Raw genomic sequence first — 25996 nt, 5'->3', positions numbered from 1 at the left:
CAGTATTTATGGGAAACAGAGGGTGAGGCCCTGCCTGTGGGTGTGCGGAGTAGCCCTGGGCTGACTGGGAACAGGTGTGAAGGGGGAGAGTCGTGTCAGCCAGGTAGGGTGGCCCAGATTGTGGAAAGTCATTGTAACACAATACATTAGGCTAACATGTCAATATAGTTCCGATACAGGTTATCAAAGTAGATGCAAATGTAATTTGTGGGTGTCACTAGTGTAATGATTTCATTGCTAATACTAATGAAATTTTGGGTTATATCAGTAGAAATTCAAAGGTAAATATAAGTATAGAATTAGTATTTTCCAGTTTGTGAAAATGAACACTAGTGCTACTATATTGCATGTTTCTTGAAAGCAAGAGACTGCCTTACATTTTTTGTGCCTCCATGTCCCAGCAGACTGCCTGACACATAGTAGGTGCTCAGTAAATAATAGTTGAATAATTGAATTTCAGTTTTACATGATGCGCTTGTGATAGAGATTGTCAGTCTTCCCATTTTCCTAGAAGATAAGAGTATGAATAAAGAGGAAGTTTTCTGTGGTGTAGGGCTCCTGATTTTAAGCATTCTTGTTAAATTATCTTGTGTAAGCTAACTTCATAGTTTTCATTATAAATAAATGTTAGCAAAGTGTGTGTATATATGTGTATTGAAGTGTTTCATTTGCAAAGCAAATTTTGGAGTTCTGGTTATTTAAAGCATGGATTCTGATTGAAAAACAGGGTGACATTACATTTTGGTACTTTATTGCAAATTTACTTAACTGACTCTTTGAATCAATTGAAAATATTGGTAGCGTGGAGTTCTTAGGGCAACTTTGACTTTAGAAAGACTCAGTGAAGCCACATCCTAGGGGGAGCATGCTTCCATCTTGATAGTTTTTGTCAAAGTAGATATGGGAAGAACCATAATTTTTATTAAGATGCAGATTTAAAGTTAAGGTAGCCATTGAACAGCTGAGTTTCCCTATACTGTCTTTCTCCTCTTCTCGAATTTCTCCTCCTTTAATGTATCGACTGACTGGAAAGTGTCTGCCACTTCGTGGTTTGTCCTGATGTGGCTTCAGGCCCAGCCCCGAAGAATCACGGGGCAGGTCTTCGGGCATTTGAGTGGCTCCGGCAGCTCCGAGGATGCAATGTGTTTGGATTCGTTTTGAGTTGAGAATTTGACGACTGAATAAGTGCAAATTGTGCACCATTTCAATTGCTGAATGATCTCGTCCTTTAGGAGTTCATGTGTGCAGTATGAAAATTTCAGGAGCGATAGGCTTTGGTTTATATCATATCGGTGATTGGTGTTGTGATGAGTGATCACAAAAAATGAATTGTTTTTGTAATCACATGTGGGGTGTGTGTGTGTGTGTGTGTGTGGCACTTTTATTTCTGGTAGTTTTTAAAGATTATAAAAAGTATTTGGTTGTAACTACATTTTCCCCAGTGAGTTACATTCTTACAGTTTCTTGCACTCTTTACAGATACTGATAGTCTGTGTTCCCCCCCCCCCTTAGAAGAGAGAGGGGTACTGATAAGGAAATAGTTGTAATTTTACCAAAACGGATCAGACAAAATGATTTGTCCTAAGTTGCAGTAAGATTTTAAGAGGTATACTTTCCTGTTTCTATAGTTTGTCTGAAAATTCTGGAAACATAGGGAGATTTTTATTTTAAACAGTTTCATTTTGAAATGGCATGATCAGTATGTTTACTTTCAAGATCCAGGCACCTTTCTTGGCAAACAACCTTAATTTTAAAGCCACAGATCCAGTTATTAATCTGAAAAGGTACAATGAGTAATTTAAATATTTTCCTATGTTTTTACTCTTTTCGGACACCCTACTTGAATAGAGAATGCCCTTTGGCGCTAATATACGAAGAGGTGGTTCTTTGCCTTGGTTATTGATTTCCTCCCCATGGAGTTCATCATCCCAACATTTGTCCCAGCCCCACATTAATGTTTGGATGAACGTCTGATTGCGGTATGTCTCCTGCAGGAGACTAAGCTCCCTGAGCAAGGGCCAGCTCGGTTTGCTCACCACTGCATCTTCAGCGTCTAACATGGTGGCCCGACGTATGGTCAGAGCTCAATAAATAATGGAATGTTGAATAAATAAATGATGAATAACCGGGATTGAAGACCTATTCAGCATTCACAGACGAGTGTATGTGCTGTGTATATAACCCTGGGGGTGCTAGGAACTAATTTGGTTCTTAGTTAATTGTGGATTAGATCCCAGTGAAAGAAGCATTTCCTACAGACTTGTAGCCTTTAGATTATAATAGGACTGTAGAAATAATTTGTATTTTAGTTCACCCATTTTATAAAAGAAACCAAAAACCATGGGACAAAAGTGATTCAGTGGGTAGGTGACTGTGTTAGGATAAACTCGTGTCTGACGTCCAAGCCAGACTTTTTCCTACTGTACCTTAGCGTTCCCTTGAAACAGTGTCAAGAGTATATGTTTAGTTAATCACTGCTTGCCCATGGTATGGGGTATTAAAAAGAGAAGACTGAAATTCTTCAGTTGAAGGTGTTTAGTTTGTTTTTTGACGTTGCTAGTTTTGCCTGTGACTAGCTCATGAGTGTCTTTATAAAAATGCCTTAAAAAAACAACAACAGAAAGATCTGGGAGTCAAGTTAATTTCATTTCCTGGTATAAAAATATTGCCAAAGAATTACTAAAATTTTATTCCGAGAGAAACTCCATCTGACTCAGTAATGGAAACAGACTTAGCAAGTTTAGACAGTCATACACAGTGTGCGTTTTACCAGTTGTTGATAAGAAAAGTAGGTCATCAGTATAGAAAGAGTATTTTGAAACACGTTCGTTATTAATTTTAAAGCAAGACTGCTGGGTCAGTGTTGTCTGTAAAAGTTCTGCAGTTGGTATGAAAACTCGTGGGATTAATTTGACTCTTTGAAGGGAGAGGCAGAGCCGAGTTCAGCTTCTGAATCTAGTCTCCTGTGGTGCCCTCGGGAGATGACTGCAGCCGCAGACAGTTTTATCCAGTTGCACAGTGTTCTCTGGGCAGGTAGTGCCTGCCTCTCTCCATGACGGAGATTTCTCAGTCCTTTTCAAAGCTCCAAGGATGGGTGGAGGTGGTTGTGCTGATAAAGAGGCTGGTGATAAGCAGAATATTGGGAGACAGGAGGGATTGCGAACTCATCATCCTTGCACATGATCTTGGGGAAAATCTGTTCTTATTTTGACTGCGTAATAATATGTATTTCTGTCATTGAAGAGCAAGAGCTGACCCCTAAGACCTTATCATCTCATTTTAGTAACTGCAAAATTTCTGTAATGGCATCCTTATTTATTTTATTTTAAGTGCATTACAGGACCCATTCGTGCATCTTTAGTTGATAAAAGGGTCTCTCCTTAATACAGGCGTGGAAGAGTTAATTTGAGGATTTTTACTTTTTGGATTTAGGATCTTTAAATACTAATCTTTGTTTGAACAGCTATTTTGCTGCTCATATGCTTGTTGCATTTTGTTAAAAATTTCAGCTTTATTGAAGTATAATTGATACATAAAACTGTAAGATATTTAAAGTTTACATCATGGTGATTTGATTTCTGTATGTATATAGCCCATTTTATTTCTTGTCAGACTTAATTTTTAGCAGTCATTTTCATGGCTTCACATTTTACTCGTAATCATCAGTGCTATGTTGCTATCAGGTGGTCCCCAACTTGTCTTTCTAACAGGCTCTTACAATGAGTACCAAATTGTAAAAAAGGAGTTCTCAGAAACCTTTAAAAAGTATAAACCTCTTCGTTATACCTCACCTTTTAGAAATTGTCTTTGACGATTGAGCACATAGTCCTCTGGCAAAAAAAGCCCAAGGGTTTTCAATCAGAAGTCAAGATTTGCTTCCTTTGGCCTAATACTCGGTTGTTTGTCTCAGTATATTTGAATGCTTACGGTCAGTTTCTGAATTTTGATTTTTCTGTGTTTAGTCATGTTTATAAAGTGTGAGCAAAATGCAATTTCATATTTAAAAGTTGCGCGAACAGGCCAAGTGGAACCCACATGAAAGAGCGCTGAGTGGCACTCTTGGCTGACGTGGGAAAGCCAAATTGTATGTTTGATGGGGCATTTAGCATTGAAAAACGGAAAGTTCAGGGGGTAGAAAGTTGAACTTCACTGTACTTTGTGGTTTAGGGTCATTGTGTCTCTCTCTGGAGTCCCTTGTCTTTGGACGAGTCACATAATGTCTCTGGGCTGAAAATGAAGGGGCTGGAATTGATGTGCATCGGAACCCTTTCCAATCCAGGCTTCTGTAGGACTGAGCTTTTTGGTAGCTCTTACTTGCATTTCCTTGTCTTTTCGTTCCTAGAAACTTTTTAAAACAAAATGATACTGGGTTATTGAATTGCAACAAAGGGCCTTTGTGATTGGCGTGTCTCATGCTTGGCATCTCACCTGTTACCTGGATGAGTAATGGGATGGTACTGTTTGGAGGGCTATGAGGAATGTGAATTTCCCCCCTTTATTCTTTTTGTTCGTTTTCTAAACTTGTCTTCCCCCCACTCCCTTTATTCTTACCATTCTTATGATGGTAAATTGAACCAACATCAAGGCTGTTCCATACTTGCCGTCAGTTGTCTTAAATGGTCAGCAATTTTACTAGAAAAAGCATTTTCCAACACCTCAATGTCATCAATGGAATGTAAATCTATTTCAGCCACACCAGTGGGGTACAAGGTCTGTTGTACATCTGACTTTCTGCTGTGCTTTACAGCAAATGTTGGGTGTTTTTTTTCTTCCTTTTAAGAACCACTTCTATTAAAGCAGGTAAATTAGGCATTTTCTTGGAATATCTCATATATCAATCTGTTAAGGACTTGGATGCGGTGAAAATGGTTCGTTAGGTGAACTCTTTGAGTGTCACGGGTAGGTTTTGTTCAAGAAAATTCAAAAAAGCTCAGCCACCTCATATCCAGAAATGATGAAAGTTGAATTTTTATACTTAATCAGAGCACCTCCCATGTTTGCTTTGGGTGTCTGCGTTTTTGTAAATGTGTGTTCTATGTCGGCTTACAGATTACATTTCCAGCTTGTCAAAAGGAATTTTTAAATGTTGGCATTGCCATTTTCATAGCTGATTTTAGGACATTTATTTCCTCATTTGTGATTCTACTTGCCATTTCCTATTAAATGATGCATCTGATCTCTTCAACATTAAAAAGTGCCTGCCATAAAAGCAGCAACTTAGAGGGACCGTGTTCTTTCCCCACTGGGACGTTCGGGAGTCTTCTGTAGTCCTGGCTGGGGAACCTTCTCAGCCTGGTGAGTACTGGAGTAACAGATGCTGTGGAAAGGTCTCACTCAGCAAATGGGCTGAGCGGGATTTTGCTACTAGTAGGGGTTTTCCTGTATGTGTTCCTAGCAGGATGTGTTTCCTTTCATACGAACCATAGAAGTACATCTGCTGGAATCTTTAAACAGATAACTTCTCAATAAACAGGAAAATGTCAATTGTGATCAGTTTTTTATGAGATTGATGGAAGTAGAATAGAGAAAATGTAGTAACATTTACTTAGGTGTTTTGAGTGTATTTTATTTGGTGCCTGCCATTACAATATAAACACCCTATCTCTACATTTTTTTCTCCTAACACCCAACTTATTTCTCGTGTTGGGCCTATGAAATAAATTTTCTCTGTATCACTTGACTTGGCAGTAGGCAGTACTATAAAAGCATGCCTTTGTACTCTCCTGGAGGTTGAAGATTATAAATTGAATGTATTTTATTCTGAGAATGATTTTTAGCAAACTTTCCTCTGACACGTATGAAGTAAATCCTTAAACCATAGAAGTAGACCTTAGTTTCACAGCTTGTTCTTGGTTAAGATGTTTACCCAACATATAAAGAAAATTTTAATAGTATTTTGTTTCCTTGGATGAGCTGTTAAGTATTGTGACTATGGGTAGTCAGCTTTAGATTTTCTTCATTTGAAGCGAAAAACAGGAGTATATTATCTACTGATTAGAAATTTATGTGGGACTATAAATTGGAGCAGCCACTATGGAAAATAGTACGGAAGTTCCTCAAAAAATTAAAAATAGAACTAACATATGATCCAGCAATTCCACTTCTGCGTATTTATTCAAAGGAAACAAAATCACTGTCTTGAAAAGATATCAACACCCTCATGTCCATTGCAGCATTTACAATGGCCAAGATGTGGAAACAACCTAAGTGCCCATCGATAGATAAATGGGTAAAGAAAATATGTTTTTATACATGTATATGTACACGTACATCTACGTATAGACATATATGATGGAACATTATTCAGCCATAAAAAAAGGAAATCTTACCATTTGTGACAACGTGGATGGATCTTGAGGACATTGTACTAAGTGAAATATGTCGGAGAAAGACAAAAACTGTATGATCTCACTTATATGTTGAATCTAAGGGGAAAAAAACACCCAAACTCATAGAATAGATTTGTGGTTGCCAGTGGCAGGGAGTGGGGGGTGGGTGAAGTGGGTGATGGTGGTCAAAAGGCATAGATAAGATCTGTAAGTCCTGGGGAGGGAAGGTACAGCATAGTGACTATAAAAAAGGTAACGTTTTTACAAAGAAAGAAATTTATTATGATAGTTGCTGGACAGTCAAGATCTAGCCCTTAATCTTCTTTCTTTGGCCTTCTGTATCACCTGGAAAATGGGGCTGGGGACATGACTGTCCATGTTTCTAAAATAGAGGTTTCAGCCAAGTCCCAGAGTGCATTTCATAGTTGAGCCTATGTTCTCAACCTGTCCTCACATTGTCTTTCAAAGACATAGTGGTTTTTATGATAATGAAAACCATTCTACAATAGTCCCTGTCTTATTGGAAATATGGGTAGAAAGATAAATTGCGTATCATATAAGGCCTTAGGAAAGGTTTATAATTCCCACATTTTGTGGAAATTAAAAACGTTGCATTTACTCCCATCCAAAGTCCATTTATTTTGACATTTGTAAACATTTCTTTGATTTGCTTAATGAATGACTTCTGGCTACATCATCTCCTTTATTCCTGTGATGATTCTCCAATTGCAAAGAAAAGGCCCTGTGCTGTTTTTGGATTTTGTACTTGAAAGACCTGATGAGCAGGCCATTGCTCCAAGGTCGAACCCTGACAAGACGTTTAAAATTGTACCTAGCATTTCCTGGGGCTTTGTGTCTATTGTATTAGTTCAGGATTTTTTCTTTTGCTCTTTTTAACATAGAAAATTAATTTTTTTTATAAAATGCTTTAGTTTTGGGGACACTTCAGTTGTGTTAATTTCAGACAAGATATTTAATAAGAGAACTCCTAAGTTTGATTATATGAGATCGTAATTTGGAAATTTATATCTAAACATTTTAAAAATTGGTGACACACTAATACCATTTGATAATGCAGGCAGTTCTCTTGAGAAGAGGGGGGTTTTTCTGTTTGAGATAGTTCCCATTTTTTTCTTTGTTTGAGGGGAAATTAAAATGTAGTAAATACCATGCTGAAGTGAGAGAACAAAAAATGTTAAGAAGGGTCCTTGATAACAGATGCTAGTTCTCCTATGTGAAACTTATATTCTTGGCCCATAATAATTGGGGAATTGACTTGGGTTTTTTCCCCTTGGGTAGAGAAACCTCTTAATGGGCTCCTAAATAATAATTGCTAACATTTATTGGACAGTGCTTACTGTGTTTCAGACTCTATGCTAGGCACTTGGCAGATTGAGAAAAAACAGCTTTATTGAAATATAATTTACATACTATACAATTCACCCATTTAAAGTATACAGTTCAGCATTTTTTTAGTATGCTTACAAATATGTACAACTATCACCATAGTCAATTTCAGAATGTTTTCATCATGTCAAAAAAAACCTCTTTATTCTTTAGCTATAAACTCCTGTCCCCCTTCACCCCCACCCCTCCAACCCCAGCAATCACTAATTTACTTTCTGTGTCTATAGGTTTGCCTATTCTGGACTTTCATATGAATGGAATCGTAATATGTAGACTTTGTGATTGGCTTCTTTCCCTTAGTGTAATATTTTTAAGGTTCATCCAAGTTGTAGCGTGTACTTCAGTCCTTTTTACAGCCAAATAATATTCCGTTGTATGGATATGTCACATTTTGTTTTTCTGTTCATCCAGTGGATATTCAACATTCAGGTTTCCTTTGGCTATTGGGAGTGCGCTGCTATGAATATTCATGTACGAGTATTTGTTTGAATACCTGTTTCCAGTTCTTTTGGGTATATTCCTAGGAGTGGAATTTCTGGGTCATACGGTAACGTTGTTTAATCATTTCAGGAACTTCCAGACTGCTTTCCAACGCAGCTGTACTGTTTTACATTCCTACTAGCAGCGTATGAGGGTTCTCATTTCTCTGTGTCCTCATCAACACTTGATATTCTCCGCCGCTTTATTCATCCTACTGCGTGTGAAGTAGTTACCGCATTGTGGTTTTTTGATTTACATTTTTCTAGTGACTAATGATGTGCAGTATCTTTTCGTGTGTTTATTGAACATTGAAAAGTTCGATTTTTTTTTGCCCATTTAAAAATTGGATTGTCTTCATCATTGAGCTGGAGGGATTCTTTGTAGATACAGGTACCTTATCAGATACGTGATTTGCAAAAGTTTTCTCCCGTTCTGTGGGTTGTCTTTTCACCTTGATCATTTCCTTTGAAGCATAAACATTTTAAATTTTGATGAAGTCCAGTTTATTATTTATTTCGTTGCTTGTGCATTTGGTGTCTTATCTAAGACTCCTTTGTCAGATCCAAGGTCATGAAGATTTACTCCTATGTTTTCTTCTAGGGGTTTTATAGTTTTAGCTCTTAATAGTTATGTCTTTGATGCATTTTGAGTTAATTATTTTATATAGTGTAGGGTCAGGGAAAAACTTTTGCATGTGGCTGTCCAGTGGTCCCAGCACCATTTGTTGAAAAGACTGTGCTTTCTCCATGAATGGTTTGGGTACCCTTGTCAAAAATCACTTGACTAAAGATGTATGAATTTATTTCTGGATTTTCAGTTCTATTTCATTGATCTATATGCCTATCATTGTTCTAATACCTCACTGTCTTGATTTCCATTGCTTTTTAGTAAGTTTTGGAATCAGGAAGTATGAATCTTCATAATTTGTTCTTCTTTTTCAAGGTTGTTTAGGCTACTTTTGGGTCCCTTGCAATTCCATATGAATTTTGAATCCATTTGTCAATTTTCACGAAGAAGTCAGCTGGGATTCTGATAGGGATTGCATTGAATCTGTAGCTCAGTTTGGGGAGTATTGCCATCTTAACGTTAAGTCTTCTGATCCATGAACATAGATGAATTTACATTTAATTGAGTCTTCTTTAATTTCTTTCAGCAGTGTTTTGTAGTTTTTCATACAGGCATACCTCAGAGATGTTGTGGGTTCCATTCCAAACCCCCACATTAAAGCTAGTATTGCAATAAAGCGAGTCATAATCTTTTTGCTGGTGGAAGGGCCTTGCCTTCAATTTGTAAAAAACACAACTGTGAAGCGTTATAAAGCAAAGCACGATAAAATGAGGTTATGCCTGTATACAGCAGGTCTTTCACCTTCTTGGTTAGGCTTATTCCTAAGTACTTTATTATTATTTTTGATACTATTGTGAGTGGAATTGTTTTCTTGATTTCATTTTTAGGTTATTTGTGATGAGTGTACAGAAAAACAGTTAATTCTTGTATCTTGATCTATTATCCTGCAACCGTACTGAACATGTATATTCTGGTAGGTTTTTAGTGGATTCCTTAGGATTTTCTCTATGTAAGATGTCATTTGCATTAGAAGATACTATAGTTTTACTTCTTTCTTTCCAATCTGAATGCCATTTTGATTGATTGATTGATTGATTGATTGATTGTCTAATTTCCCTGGCTGGGACCCGTAGTACATTGCTGAATAGAAGTGACAAAAGTGGACATTTTGTCTCGTTCCTAATCTTAGGGAGAAAGCGTCTTTCACCACTGGATCTTGTATTAGCATTTCTTTTTTTTTTTCAAATCAGTTTGAGGAAGTTTCCTTCTTTTTTTTAATATGCTGATTCTTTTTTTATTATTAGTTTCAGGTGTACAAAACAACATAACGGTTAGACATTTACACCTCTCCCAAAGTAATAACCCCAACAAATCTGCTACCCCTCTGACATCGTACATAGCTATTACAGTACCATTGACTTATTCCCTATGCTGTACTTTACATCCTGTGACCATATATATATATATATATATATATATATATTTTTTTTTTAAATTATAATTGACATTCAATATTATTTTATATTAGTTTCAGGTGTACAGCACAGTGGTTAGACATTTATATACTTTATGAAATGATTTCCCCCGGTAGGCCTAGTAGTACCCATCTGACAACATACATAATTTTTACAATATCATTGATTATATTCCCCATACTGTATTTCACATCCCTGTGACTATTTTGTGACTACCGATTTGTACTTCCTAATCCCTTCACTTTTCTTACCCATTCCCCAAACCGCCTCCCATCTAGCAACCATCAGTTTTTTCTCTATGAGTCTATTTCTGTTTTGTTTATTTGTTTATTCTGTTGTTTAGATTCTACATATAAATGAGATACATATGGTATTTGTCTTTCACAGTCTGACTTATTTCACTTAGTGTAATAACCGCTGGGTCCATCCATGTTGTTGCAAGTGGTAAGATTCCATTCCTTTTTAGGGCACAGTAATACTCCATTGTATAAATGTACCACAATTTCTTTATCCAACCAACTATTGATGGGCACTTCGGTTGTTTCCCTATCTTGGCTATTGTGAATAGCACTGCAGTAAACATAGGGGAGGCATATATTTTTTCGAATTAGTGTTTTGGATTTCTTTGGATAAATACCTAGTGGAATTGCTGGGTCATAAGGTAGTTCTATTTTTAATTTTTTGAGGAACCCCAATACTGTTTTCCACAGTGGCTGTACCAGTTTGCTGTCCCACTAACCGTACATGAGGATACTCTTTTCTCTATGTCCTTGCCAACACTTGTTATATGTTGATTTATTGATGATAGCCATTCTGACGGGAGTGAGGTGGTATCTCATTGTGGTTTTAATTTGCAGTTCTCTGATGATGAGTGATTTGAGCATCTTATCATGTGTCTATTGGCCATCTGTATGTCCTCTTTGGAGAAATGTCTATAGAGGTCCTCTGCCCATTTTGTAATTGGATTGTTTGTTTTTTTGGTGTTGAGTTGTAAGAGTTTTTTATAAATTTTGGATATTAACCCCTTATCAGATGTATCATTGGGAAATACCTTCTCCCATTCAGTAGGACGTCTTTTGGTTTTATTGATGGAAGTTTCCTTTGCTGTGAAAAAACTTTTTAGTTTGATACAGTCCCGTTTATTTTTTCCTTTGTTTCCTTTGCTCAAGGAAATAGATCAGTAAAAATATTACTAAGGGTAATGTCGGAGAGTTTGCTTCCTATATTTTCTAATAGGAGTTTTATGGCTTCGGGTCTTACGTTTAAGTTATTAATCCTTTTTTTTTTTTTAAGATGAACTCTTTTTTTTTAAATTTTTTATTGGGGAACAGTGTGTTTCTCCATGGCCCATCAATTCCAAGTTGTTGTCCTTCAATCTAGTTGTGGAGGGTGCAGCTCACTGGCCCATGTGGGAATCGAACCAGCAACCCTGTTGTTGAGAGCTCACGCTCTAACCAACTGAGCTATCCGGCTGCCCCTCATTATTCCATTTTGAGTTTATTCTTGTATGTGGCATAAGAAGATGTTTCATTTTTTTTTTTTCATGTATCTTTCAAGTTTTCCCAGCACCATTTATTGAATATACTGTCTTCTTGTAAATTCTTGCTTCCTTTGTTATAGATTAAATGACCATATAGGCATGGATTTATTTCTGGGATCTCTATTCTGTTCCATTGATCTATGTGTCTGTTTTTATGCCAGTACCATGCTCTTTTGATTACTATGTCCTTGTAGTATATTTTGATATCACGTAGTGTGATACCTCCAGCTTTGTTCTTCATTCTCAGGATTGCCGTGGCTGTTTGGGGTCTTTTATGGTTCCATATAAATTTTAGGATTGTTTGTTCTAGTTCTGTGAAACATGCCATTGGTATTTTGATAGGAATTGCATTGACTGTATATATTGCCTTGGGTAGTATGGACATTTTAACTATATTCTTTCTATCCATGAGCATGGTATGGTATATGTTTCCATTTATTTCTCTCTTTAATATTGTATAATTTTCTGAGTACAGGTCTTTTACTTCTTGGTTAAATTTATTCATAAGTATTTTTTTTTAATGCAATTGTAAATGGGATTTAAAAAATATCTCTCTGATAGTTTGTTATTGGTGTATAAAAATGCAACTGATTTCTGAATATTAATTTTGTATCCTGCTACTTTACTAAATTCATTTATAATTTCTAATAGGTTTTTTGGTAGAATCTTTGGGATTCTCTCTATGTATAGTATCATGTCATTTGCAAATAATGGCAGTTTTACTTCTTTCCCAGTTAGATGCCTTTTATTTCTTTTTCTTGTCTGATTGCTGTGGCTAGGACTTTCAGTACTATTTGAATAAAAGTGGTACAAGTAGGAGGAAGTTTCCTTCTGTTCCTAGTTGGTTGAGTGTTTTTATCATGAAAGAGTGTTGGATTTCATCAAATGCTTTTTCTGTGAGATTATCATGTGATTTTTGTTTTTATTCAACTGATATAGGTTACATTGATTTTCAGGTGTCAAACCAACCTTGCATTCCTGGGATAAGTCCCACTTGGTCATGGTGTATAATCTGTTTTATGTGTTGCTAGATTTGGTCTGCTAGTATTTTGTTGAGGATTTCTGCATCAATATCCAAAAGAGATATTTGTCTAGTTTTATTGTCATGTCTTCATCTGATTTTGGTAACAGAGTAATACTGGTCTTATAAAATTAATTTGGAACTGTTTCCTCCTCTTATAGTCTTTGGAAAAATTTGTGAAGAATTGGTATTCTTTAAATGTTTGATAGACTTCAGTGGTGAAGCCATTGGACCTGGGCTTTGTCAGGTGTGGTTTTTAATTCTTTTTTAAAAAAATTCTTATAGGTCTCATTCCCTTCATTTTATAGATCAGGAAACTGAGTCTCAGAAAAGTTAAGTAATTTGCTAATAAGTGGAAGCACTGGGATTTGAATCTGGATTACCTTATGTTAAGTTCTAGGATAACAATAGCTGACATTTGTTATGTAATTAGATATATGTCTCTAACCATATAATGTGCTCATTTAATGATCAGTTCAACTTTATATGTATTGTACCCATTTTCAGATAGAAACTCTGACACTTAAGGAGATTTATTGACTTGCCCTACTGAACCATGGCCAGGAAGTAAATGGTACAGCTGTGCTTCTCACTCGCAAGGCTGTCTGACACTGGAACCTGTCCTCTTAATTGCTTTTCTCTGTTGCGTACAGCAACAGCAGCTGTGCCACATGTGGCCAGCTGAGCCCAGATCAGGTTTGACCTTGGATGTGAAGGGGCTCACACTTTCCCTTTGTCCAGGTGGGCATAGCTGGCTCACTGAGCACAGAGCTGTGGAAGCACCAGCGTTTCTCACTCTCTGCTCTGTAGCTCACCCTCTTCTCCATGGTTATAGCAAAGAACCTCTATAACATTCTGACTCCATGTAGTTAGGATGAAAATAAGTTGTCACTGTAATAACAGCAATGAGTTTTAAAGGTATTTTAGTATGTAAATGAGCCAACAGATTTGTGTAATAGCTTTCAATGAACACATTTGAAGCACTTTACGTATTTATGTTAATATTGATATTGCTGGTGAGATTAGATGGGATCTGGTCTATTTGAGTAAAGAGAAAAAATTGTCTTTATTTTTCAAGTTAGAGGCCTTCTTCAAATGTCCATTCACATTTAAAAGAGAGGCACAAAAAGCTGATTCGAGGCCTGTGTGGGTGGAAGGGCTGGTTGAGTGGTGGGCCTCACAGAGGGTGGTGAGGGCTGATCTGCCAGGTGGGGCGGGTGGTACGTGGACCTGGCAGCCAGTGTTCTGGAGGCTCCGGGAACCAGAGGCTGGAGGCGCCACTGTACAGAACCAGCTTGTGTGTGGTTCAACGAAGAGGTGTGCTCACCTGTGCTCACCTGTGCTGGGGGTCATCCTGTCCAGGGCTCACAGTCTGGCTCCTGCTGAGATGCGTGCAGCAGTGGAGGAGGTGAGCTGGGTGTTTAGCTGCTTCTGATTTAGGCTTTCAGTCCATTTCCTCTGCGGTGCCTCTCCCACATCCCTGTCTTTAGAGATGCAGGATTTCTCTTGAGTGCTCTGGGGTTTCCAGTGGACCTTGGTATCCTTTGGAGAACCTTTCCTCCTGAGACACTCAGGTGAGTGGAGAACGTTCACGCTTCAGTCAGTTACACGTACGTGATAGCTTTCCATCTTCCAAGATTTTGCTGTCACATTTGCTCTCTTCTTAGGCTCCTTTCCAGTCTCCTTTCTCTTGTCCTTTGGTGTTTCTGCCTGCTTTCCGTCCTTGACTGTCATTTTATTAGGATTTCAGGAAGGAGTCGAGATAAATGCCATTTGTATTTCTTCTGTAAATTACCTCTTCGTGCCCTTTTGTAATTTTCTATTGGGATTTTCATGTTTTGAATTTGTAAAAATTTTATGTATGAAAGATATTCACTCTGACATATGCTACAGTCCTTTCTTCTGCGTTAACTTACTTTTGAAACACTTGTTGGAAGGTACTGGTGCTTTTGCTAACTTGTACAGATGGTTGTGTAGGGAAACGGATCCTGCGACCAGCTGGCTGTGCGTTGGCTTTTGTATGGATGTGCTTTTCTTGTGGTTTTTGCCACCTCATGGAAGCTGTCTTATCTACTAACTTGAGAAGTAGTCAGACTGTTTCACAAATGAAGGACCCTGGCCAAATGGAAGTGAATCACTTGCCATCTCCTCTACCAAGTCCTCTCAATGTGTAGTCCTGGTAGCTGGAAAGTTCTGGCAACAGGTGGGCTGAGGAACATGGCTGCTCAACTGCCTGCCAAGGGTCTGTAGCCTCAGCCCAGCAACATGCCCCAGGCTTGGAGAGAGGCCACTTTTGCATATGTCTTGGAAGGGTAGAAAGAGGCTCTGGCAGAAATAAATTCTCTCCCTCTGCATTTAGCAGTGGGCCCAGAGCCACAAAGAAGGGAACTGGAAGGATTCGCAGTAGCCCACCACGTGCCCATTGGGCGCGAGTGGGCAGGTGGTAGCCCTCCTCTGTGCTTAGGGATCAGGGCTGGTTTTCAACTGAGTTGTCAAGATTTGTCCATGTTCCATTTCCGTTTCGGTTTTCTCTGGCCCCTTCTATCCGAGCCGGTCTGAACAGAGTGTCCTACGTTAATTAGCAGGTAGGAAAGTTACACTGGGTGCCGTCTAGAAACCCTCAGCCAGGTGGGGCCTGGTGATCCTAAAGCACCAAGCTTTCAGTGCCCGTGTCTATCACCTGTGGAATCTGGAGTCTGAAACGACCCCTGGGGAAGCCCAGGAATGCCAGCTTAGTGTCATTTCCTCTCCCCCAGGTGAACCATCAGCTCTGACTTGCAAATCCATCCTGTTTTCGTTTCCCCTCCTGAGGTTTTCCTTCCCTCTGCTCAACTGCTACTGCCATGATCGTTCCAGGCCTTTCCAGGCCTGGTTTACTATCACAGCCCTTAGCCCTTGCTTTTAGCACTGCCAGACCTCTTGTCATCCTACACGTCACCTTTATCACATTACTTCCCATTTAAGTCCTTTCTACCCTTTCCCAAGACCTGGCTTTTGACCTGTCGGTTGCCTTAGTCCCCCCTGGAGCACTCAGCCCCGGGAGTTTGGCTCTGAGTTGCTCTGATTATTGTCCCCATGTTGGAAGGCTCTTGAAGACAAGGGTGGTTGCTTATATTTCTTGAATTCTCCACTAGTTGTAGCTGGTCTTCTGGAAACACTCGTGAGCAGGCACATTTCTCAGACTGCAGAGTGCTGATGTCTGGGGAAAATGCTTAAAACTGAAAAATTACCTTGGCAGACTGAGGAAAAAGCCACAATACCATAACTTAACTGGGGGCGTTTCTTGAGCTTCAAATCTACCACGTAACTTAACTTTGGAGTTTTCTTTTCTGTGAAAGGGAAGGATTGGAGTTAATTATCTTTCAGTTCCCACCCAGTCCTGAAAGCTAATTTTCCATCTTTCTTTGCCTTGATCTTTCTCCTGAAATTAAAACTGATGAGCAGTTTCTGGATCTTGAATTAGGAATTTTTCATTTCTTTGGAATTCTTTCCCTGACGCATTTGGATTTGCCATTTGGCTACTTTTTAGGAGAACAGACAAAATGCCATACCATTCTGTTTTTTTTCTACTTGGAGCTTTTCATTTGTAAAAGCAAAGCTTTCAGTTAGGTGCATTATTTTAACATAATTTTTGCTCTTCTACAGACACGATGAGGCGAGTGGTACGGCAGAGCAAGTTTCGGCACGTATTTGGACAAGCGGTGAAAAATGACCAGTGTTATGATGACATCCGGGTTTCTCGAGTGACCTGGGATAGTTCCTTTTGCGCCGTCAATCCCAGATTTGTTGCCATAATCATAGAAGCGAGTGGGGGAGGCGCGTTTCTTGTGCTCCCTTTGCACAAGGTAAGTAATCTCACTTTCTGTTGAACACCCTGTGGTTATCTCTATTTCCTCCATAATAGATTGACAGGTCACTAAGAATTGTGTGATTACCGATACCATTAGACTCTGATGTAATTGAGTACACTTTCCTAACCACGTCAGTTTTTCTCTAATAGAGAATCATTAAACAGAATGGTGAACTCTGTTCTGGGCGTGCCCTCTATAGATGAAAAAGGTTATTATAATGATGCCGTGAGCCCGGGCAGGCACAGGAGTTGTAGGATTTGCATAATAATCATCTACTTTTCACAAAAGATTTTCCAAGAAGCGCAATCTTACAAACACGGTGTTAAGTGGGCAGAAATTTATAAGATAATCGCTTTTTGTGTGAAGTCATGAGACTGAGATGTTTTGGTTTTTTTGAATCGTAAATGGGATGAGAGATGAAGAAAACGTCCCCAAACAATGCAGATTTCAAGTCTGGACAATAGTAAGGTTCTGCAAAGTCTCTAAACAGTGTTAGTAAGTGGTAGAAATAAAGGATCTTTACCGAAAGTGGTTTCGTAGGACCTTCAACTTCAGGGGGCTTTTCAGTCCTCCCTTCTCCTGTCTATCCATTCAGAGTCCTCTCCAAATGGGGGCAAAGATAGGAGATTTGTGATTTTCTGACTGCTCTTGAATATTGTAGATGAAAATCTGTACTTTTAACAGGAAATCCCAGAATAATTGGGGGGAGGGTGTTGCCTGGAAAGAGTCATATTCTAGTTAGCTTTTAGAAGGAAAATTAGTTTGGTGAATCCTGAGCTCTAATGATAAGGGCTTAGTGCCCGTGAGGATGCAAGTGTTGGGTCACGTTACAGCTGTTTCCACCCTCCTGAGGATAGTGGATCTGTCTCCCTGAGTCTGCGCCATGCATATGACGGGTGCATCTCATCATAATGGACCATGTGATTCTGAAAGTGGCTTCAATAAAGTAGTTTTTGTCAAAGTTTTGTTTCCCATTATATTTTGGTGTTTATTTCCTTAGGAAAACTCTCACTGGGAAAACTTCCAGTTCTCTTGTACTTTTCTCTCTCTCAGATGCTCATGACTAACTTGTTTTATTTTAGCATCTGATTTTTGCTTTAGTGACTGGATTGCTGTGATATTGCTCAATAGGACCATCTCGCTACAGAAATCGGAGATGGATGCCTTTCGGGAACAAATTTGATCTGTTTTCAAATGTACCTTTCTATTGGCAAAGTTGTTGCTCATATTTTAGGGGAGAATCTTTTCATGAAATTGAAATTTAATTTTCTACTTGGATACTTGTGTTTCTGTGGAAAAAATTGCTGTTGAGTAGCAAATAATGCATTACACTCCTATAACTGTACTTAACTAGATTTTTCAGTGGGAGTTTGAATTTAATGCCAGTTGCATTTGGTCTCCACAAATTTTTATTTGTTCGTTTAGAGCAAGGAGCATTTGGAAACTTGACTTTTCAGTGGTAGGTTTTACGGCGGCCAGCTGAGAAGAGGTTTCAGCTAGTCAACCAAAATAAGGCACTGGACTGCCTGGATCTGTTGTAGAGTTAAGAGTTTTTATTCTGTCTTTTATAGACTGAGGGATGAATTTAAGGCCTTTTCTTTTTACTTCAAAGAAATGGAACAAGCCAATTAAGAAGCCCCAAATAAACTTTTAAATGGCTAAGCTTCCTCTGAGTTCAGACAGTTTTATTCAAGTTCCACATCCCCCAAAGCTGCTGTGAGTCCATCTTTGCTTTTACAAACCAGTGGAAATTTTGAGTATCATTTATGCCATTTAAGGAGAGCTGTATGCAGTTCCTAAGCTAACTGGATCTTACGATTTGGTTTTCATTTATATTAAGTGGCCTATACTTAATAGATTTTAGTATTTTGTTCTTTAACCAGCTGTTTAGGAATTAGTACAGAATAACTTGTTTTAAAAATAATCACGTTTGGATGAAGTGTTGGTTTTTGGAGGAGCCTCAGGGATCTTTATTTCCCAGGCTCTAATACGGTTTGTGTGGCTCCGTAAATATTTATTTGTTTAGGAGGAGGTGACATTGGCGTAAATTAAGCCCTGTGACAGCCATTGGACATAAGGTCAGCATTTGGGGTTATCAACTTTTATAATTGATGGGTTTACATATAGTATGTGGGATGTTCATGGATTAAAGTATTTGTATTTAGCCCTTAGGGTCAGTGTGGCGTAGAGGAAAGAACACGGGTCTGGGAATTGGGGAGCGGGGGGTTCAGTCCTGGCTCGATCAGGGACTAATAGTGGAACTCAGATATGTCGCTCTGTCCTGCTCTCCCACTTCTCTCTATGTAACGTGAGGGGCTGTATAGAAAAGTGATTTTTCTGTCTTGGAAATTCTAGGTGATTTCAGAAGTGCCTCTCATCGCCTATGATTCTCAATTACAAAGTGATTTCTGCTGCAGATGGTTTTGGTACCCAAAATTCAGCGAAGGAAACCCTGTTGTTCCCTTCTTTTCCCTCCTTAGTGCTAATTTATAACTTTGAAAAGTAGATGCCTTTTTATTTCTGGCTGCTTTCCCTCCAAGGCCAAGGCTGAGCCCAGCAAAGAAGAGTGGTCTTCTGGCCCTGTAGACAGTTCTGTGCCTGCGGAACTCTCGGGACGGTTTGCTGTGGTGCCAGCGCCTCGCCCATGAGTCCTGAAGTGTCATGTGACACTCCCGTTGCTTTTCTTCCTGAGACCCTGTCCCTTGACTAGTTATTACCTAAGCTGGGCATCAGTAGCTGCTAGAAAACAGAACTGTGTTCACATTGTCTGAAAACCCACATTTTTATCTGCTTTATGAGGCTGATTGCCCTCTTGATATCTATCACCTTATAATTTTGATATAATAATGAATATTTGAATAGGGATCAAAAATTTTACGTCTTTACAGATGTTTATACAATACAAAGCCTTTCATCGGTCTTTGACTATTTAAGTGTAATCATTTGGTTGAATCACCTGTAAACTGAGTATCTCTGGGATGCCAGCATCTCTGCCCTCCAGGAGCACTTGCATCTAGTTTTCGCTGTGGTCAGTTTCCTGCTCTCCCCCAGATAACTGGTCGTGAGGTGTTTCTCTTCTCTTTAGAAGTGCAGCCTTGGGGGGTGGCCGGTTGGGGGCAGCCAGTTGGCTCAGTTGATTAGAGCGTGGTGCTCTTGACGGCTAGGTTGCTGGTTCGATCCCCACGTGGGCCACTGTGAGCTGCGCCCTCCACAACTAGATTGAAGCGACTACTTGACTTGGAGCTGATGGGTCCTGGAAAAACACAAATAAATAAATAAAAGTTTAATTTTTTTTTTTTTAAAGGGGGTGGCCGGGTAGCTCAGTTGGTTAGAGTGTGGTGCTAATAAAACCAACGTTGCCAGTTTGATCCCCGCATGGGCCACTGTGAGCTGCACTCTCCTTGAAGGAGAAATATGATGGGGGGAACCCAAAGGGCATGGTGAACCCATTAATCCTAATACAGGACTCTGCCCTGGAAAAAAGATTCGGACAGCTTCAGTATTTTATCAACTTTAAAATCGTTTTATAATGAGGTGCCGCTTTTGTTTAAAGGTGAAGAAAACCCAAATTCCCACATACACTATGAAGTGATGCTGGAAATCAAGATCGCAGGGGCTGATGCGCTGGGTGGGCTTTGGGCGCCAGTGCATTGCGAGCAGCCTGGCATTACGCTGAACGTGGCTTCAGGAGTGGGCGTGGTTTTTACTGATGACCTCAGGACTGCGGGGAATGTTTCCCCCACCGTGTTTCATTTTCCAGATTATAGGTAGGTTCGTTTTGGTGATGCTTTGGGGGCTTTCTGTACGTATTAATAGCGAATCTGCATGTATTGATCTTAAGATGTATTGTGGCACTTTCAGAAAGGCTCCCATTTAAAATCATGGCCTTTCAGGAATTTCTCGTCACAGCCAGTTAGTGTAAGCAGTAACTACAGCTTATGATGGCTACCTCATGAGGCTTGTGAATAGATTCTGGGAGAATCATGGTCTCTGTCTTCCGGGACTTAAAATGAAAAATGGAGGGAGTAGTAGAGACAACTACATTAGAACACATACACAGCAAGAGGTAAGCTTAGGAATGAATGTATGTTTATTTTAATTGTATGGTTTATGAGGTTTTTGTTAGGAAGGTTTTATTGAGAACATGGGATTTTAAGAGGTCCCTGCTAGAGGAATATTGAAAGTCTTCAGCCCCGAGGTGGGGTGATTTAGATTAGCACACATGATTCACGATGGCTTTGGTAACGCTTCGGTCAAGCTGTGGCATGCCATTCTGTCATGACTTTTCAAGGTGTGGTTTAGTACATTTTCTTATTCTTTGGTCTTTCAGAGGATGAATAATAGCAGTCTTGCTGAACAGAAGTTGGCTTTGTGGTTTTGGCTACAGGGGTTTTTTTCCCCACAACTGCATAAGCTGCCTTGGCTCGGTCCCCTGTGCCCTCTACCACGTGGGCAGGAACAAGCCTCCTGTGTGGAGTAGCCACACTCGTGATGTGGGACGGAGGCATTCCCGTCCCTGTAATGAGCCATGTGGCGTATTCAAACGCACCATTGTTTGTAGTTTTGTGCACCACGCGCATATTCCGCCACTTCCCAGTGAACGTGTGAACCCTAACTTAAACAAATAAGGGTGGGGGGAGTTGGTCAGAAGCATATGCTCTTGATCTCTTCACATTCTCTTGGATGGAGGATGCAAATCGGAGGGCTCCTATCTTCCCTACTTGCTTTCTCCCTTCTTTCCTTGACTGTTCCTACTTGCAGGTGAGGTACTGGAGTGATGGCTGATTTTATCCTCCCACTAATTGCCTGTGGAGCAGCTCTGCTCTAATGGGATGGGTGTGGCCATTCTGTTAACCTTCTGGGTCACCATCTCCTCTTTCTCCTCCTAGCTCCTCTGTCTAGTACCTTCTGGTACAGTTAGGTTTTTGCCACTTATTTTAGGAGCTGTGTGTGGGAATATTTGGGATCTTGCTGTATTTATGTCTGTGAACTATCTTTTCAATTCATTTTGTAGTCTTTCTCAGCTAGGGCTAGTGAAAGAAGTTAGCCCTACAGAAAATAATTTCAGTGACTGTTTTCTTAGTTCTCAAGGATGAGACATAGCTATGCCTTCTAGATGCATAGGAGAGAAATGTATTACGTACAATAGCTGCCTTAGGGCATTAGGACCTAATTCTCTCAAGGAAGTTGGGTGGACAAGGGCTGCTTTAGAATGTTTTTCTGTCGTATTTATTAAGAAAGAAATCTTGATTCATTTCAGTCAGTATTCTTTCTGAGTGTCTCTTCTAACTGTTCAGTATCCAGCTCACATGTTACCTCTAATTCGCTGAGACAGTGGAAGTCATTTTTGGGTTCTCCCAGCTGCTCGTCCTTGCCGCTAATGGTACCACAGGCTGCATTTCACATTGTATTATAATTACTTTTTTCATCACTTAACATAAGGGGAGGGTGATTAGAGTTACATGCGCTTGGTCTCTTGACGTTACTTGGATGGAGAACGCAAACTAGATGGCTCTTTGAATGGTAGCTCTTGATAACAGGTTCTCCCAAATCTGGCCTTCCTCTATTGTGGTGGCAGCCTCCAGGTGGCCTCCAGTGATTCTGACTCCTGGGTTTCTGCTGCTGTGTGGTTCCCTCCTGCGTGAAATAGGGCTGACTGTAACCACTAGGCTATGGTACAACTGATGGAGTGTGACTGAGGCCCGGGCACAGAAGCATATTGGCCTCCACTTTGTCTCATGGAGCTGCCATGTTGTGAGGACACACAAGTAGCTCAGTGGCGAGGTCCACAGGACCTCTTGCCGAAAGCCAGCACCAACGAACCAAACATGTGAGTGATCGACCATCTTCAAAGTGGATCCTGCAGCCCCAGCTAACATCTTAACTCGTGAGAACCTGGAGCCAGAACCACCCAGATAAGTTGCTTTTGAACTCCTGACCTTCAGAAACTATGTGAGATTATAAATGTGTATTGTTTTAAATAGCTAAGTTTTAGGGTTAAGCAGCAGTTGAGAACTAATGCATGTATTGTCAGAATATGATGTAGAATGTAATGTTAGGTCACACAATGCATAAATAAATGAGTACTTCACAATGACCTAAAAGGCCATCTGGTAGTTTTAAGCACTCTTTCTACCTCTCCTTAAAAAAAAAAACTATGCGCACACACACACACACACACACACACACAGATATATAACATTCTTAAATCTTAAATGAATAATTGAGGGATTCTGTACAGTAGCAAGAGAAAGTTATATGGCAAGATTTAGTGACCCTTATGTTCCATGATACTGTCACGTAACCTGAAATATGTGTTGCAAGGTTATAGCCACTATCTCTTTTTTTTTTTCCCCCAAAGATTTTATTGGGGAAGGGGAACAGTGTGTACTTCCATTTTTTCCAAGTCAAGTTGTTGTCATTCAGTCCTAGTTGTGGAGGGCACAGCTCAGCTCCAGTTGCCGTTGCTAGTTGCAGGGGGCACAGCCCACCATCCCTTGCGGGAGTGGAACCGGCAACCTTGCGGTTGAGAAGACGAGCTCCAACCAACTGAGCCATCCCGGAGCTCAGCTGCAGCTCAGCTCAAGGTGCCGTGTTCAATCTTAGTTGCAGGGGGCACTGCCCACCATCCCTTGCGGGACTCGAGGAATCGAGGAATTGAACTGGCAACCTTGTGGTTGAGAGCCCACTGGCCCATGTAGGGATCGAACCGGCAGCCTTCGGCATTAGGTGCATGGAGCTCTAACTACCTGAGCCTGGGCCGGCCCCTATAGCCACTATCTTATATGTAACTTCAAATTACATTACTGGTTTTTGAGAGAAAGTCTGGAATGTGAACGTTGATAGTGGGACTAAAGGTGATTTTTTGTTTTCTTCTTTATAATTACCTGTACTTTTTTCAGAATTTTTGCAATGAACTTATTACATGTAAAGATTATTTTTAAAACATATTATCAATAGTATCACCAGAGCATATATAAAGAGCTAAATGTTGTTTAAGCGTTCGTGAAATCTAAAACTGCACTTTAAAAAATTACATGCATTCATTCACATACTCACTCCTTAGACATTTGAGCGCCTGCTCTGTGCCATGACCTGTGTTGGGTTCTTGCTTTTTACAAGCTTTGGTAACAGTTGACCTTGGTCTCCCCTATGGGGAGCTTTGTGTGTACGTCACGTGTTTGACATGGCGATGAGAGATGAGTTCCAACAGAGGCTCAAAAGTCAAGGAAGACGTCACAGGGAGGGTCTGTTGGAATTTGGGGTTTTCCTGGGTGGAGGAGCTGGGGATGAAATAGAGGTGCCCAGCCAGTTTACTGAACTGATGCGTGGGAAGAGGTGCTCTGTTCCAGGAGGGCAAAGAGTGAGGTGGGGGCCACATTCCTCCTTCAGATTCCTGGATCTCTGGGAAATTAGGTGGACTTTTCTAGTATTAGAGAAATGGGATGTTTGATTGGAGGGGGGTTGACAGGAACTGAATGATTGCTTTTGATAGAAAATTACTTTTCTTGGCTCTTTTTTCCTCCCTTCTCTTTCATTGTAAATAGTGCAAAATTGGTGTTTTCCATGATCATTAGAAAAACCAGAATAAGCACTGTTCTCCATTTTTGGGTTATTGTTATGACTGAAACAACATAGCACGTTTCCTCGGTATCATCTTCAGAAATAGGCAGGACTTCATGTCATATTCTTAAAAATAAGACTCTAGAATGACATCAGAATGTGCTTGGAGGGTCCACTACATAAACAGTGTCTCAGTTTTTGCACATGGTAGAGTTCTGTCATATTTTTGTTCTATGGTTGCGGAAACTGAAACTCGGATTGAGTGATTGCCCAGAGCTGTGGACCTTTCATGGATTAGAATCTAGGTGTGTGAGTCTATTGATTTGTACATGTATATTTTTGATGAACATTTTTTTTCCCATTGAATGTGAAAGGTTTTTTTTTGTTTTTGTTGTTTGTTTTTTGTGTTTTTTTTTTGTATAGAAACTGTGGTCCAATTGACATGTAATCCTTTGCATTCTTTCTCTGGGATTAGAAGGCTTAATCACAAAAACACTAGCTTGTCAGGGCTTTGATTCTGTCAGCTCAGAGAATTGTCTTAAGGTTTGGAAAGTACTTGGTCTATACCATGCCTTGTGTGGAGACAGCAACAATGATGAAATCACAGCAGTTCACATTTTTGAGGGCTTCTTTAAGTGCCAGGCATCGGGCTGATAAGTGCCTTCTTTCATGGACTAGTTCAAAGAGAATGGCAGTCAGTCTCCCGACGGTGCTTTTAACCAGCACCTGCTGGATTTGCATTGGCTGCCCCCCCCCCCGCCCCCTTACTGTACACTGCTGACAGGCCATTTCCATTTCCACAGATAGCGGCACTGTTTGGACAGTGCCAGTAGCCCTTTGTACAGATGTGGGTGTTTGGCGCATGGTGGCTTTGGTGTTACGGGCAAGTGATTTTATTCAGTGCCAGTGTCCTGATGTGTCCTGGAATGCCCATTCACTGCCTCCTGAAATAGATGCCGTCTGATGTCCTGAGCACCTTAAACTGTCACTTAGATGGGCTGTGAAATGCTGGGAGGCGGTGGTGGTGGGGGGAAGGGGGGCATGGAGGATACAGGGGGAGGGCACCAGGTGCAGAACAATGACTTCCAAATTATGTCACGAGCTGCCAGCCACACGAGCCCTACACGGCCTCATTACCACATGAAGTGCCACAGAAGGGCCTTTTCATTTTCTCCCACTGACTCTTTTCCATAGTCTTCTGTGGAGGGGGGAGGGGAGATACCCTACTCAACCCCAGTTAACAATGGAGCACAAAGTCCTGGCAGAAGGAACCTCACAATGTGCCCTGGGGCTATTTTTGATTACAGTGAGTGGCTGTGACTCAGAGTGTGCCCTGGCAGATGACGGGCTTCCACCCTTCCCTTCCCGCCCGCCCTCCTCCCCTGGAGATGAGCAGGCAGCCTGTCCTTTGTGCGTTTCCTTGGCCGGCTTCTCCAACTGCTGCAGTTCACTGATATGTCCACAGCAGCCGGCCTGCAGGCTTGACAGGGCTCTGACAGTGGTTTTTACCATATATGGCCATCAGAGCTCTGGGGCTGTCAGCTGGCCAGGATAATTTCCTTCCTTTGCTTTGATTGGCTGCACGGGTGGCTCAGAGAATGGTGGGATCTGGGAGTATGTGGTGAAGGGAAGCCACTGAGTCAAGTGCAAAGAACGTTTAACTCTTTCCTGGTTTCTGGCGCACGAGTCCTGCTGAGCACACAGGCAAGTGCTGCCGGCAGAAGCCTTCAGCGTGTAAACGTGTAAACGTGATAGCCCAAGTC

The 25996-nt window shown here is 40.4% G+C and overlaps 1 protein-coding gene across 2 annotated transcripts in view; it reads left to right on the top strand.

Annotated features, from left to right (window-relative positions):
* Positions 1-25996, top strand: part of CORO1C (coronin 1C) — a 72522-nt gene that overhangs the window by 10087 nt on the left and 36439 nt on the right. For both annotated transcript variants that reach the window (XM_074321109.2, XM_074321108.2), the window contains one exon: positions 16465-16664. In XM_074321109.2, the coding sequence (XP_074177210.1) occupies positions 16470-16664 (195 nt within the window). In that variant the 5' untranslated portion in view covers positions 16465-16469. The remainder of the gene's footprint in view (positions 1-16464; positions 16665-25996) is intronic.

This window comes from Rhinolophus sinicus, chromosome 9 (genome assembly GCF_057876585.1).
Source record: "Rhinolophus sinicus isolate RSI-liver-muscle chromosome 9, RSI-T2T, whole genome shotgun sequence".
Taxonomy (NCBI): domain Eukaryota; kingdom Metazoa; phylum Chordata; class Mammalia; order Chiroptera; family Rhinolophidae; genus Rhinolophus; species Rhinolophus sinicus.
Note: the sequence above shows the minus strand (reverse complement) of the source record. Positions and strands in the feature narration are given on the sequence as shown.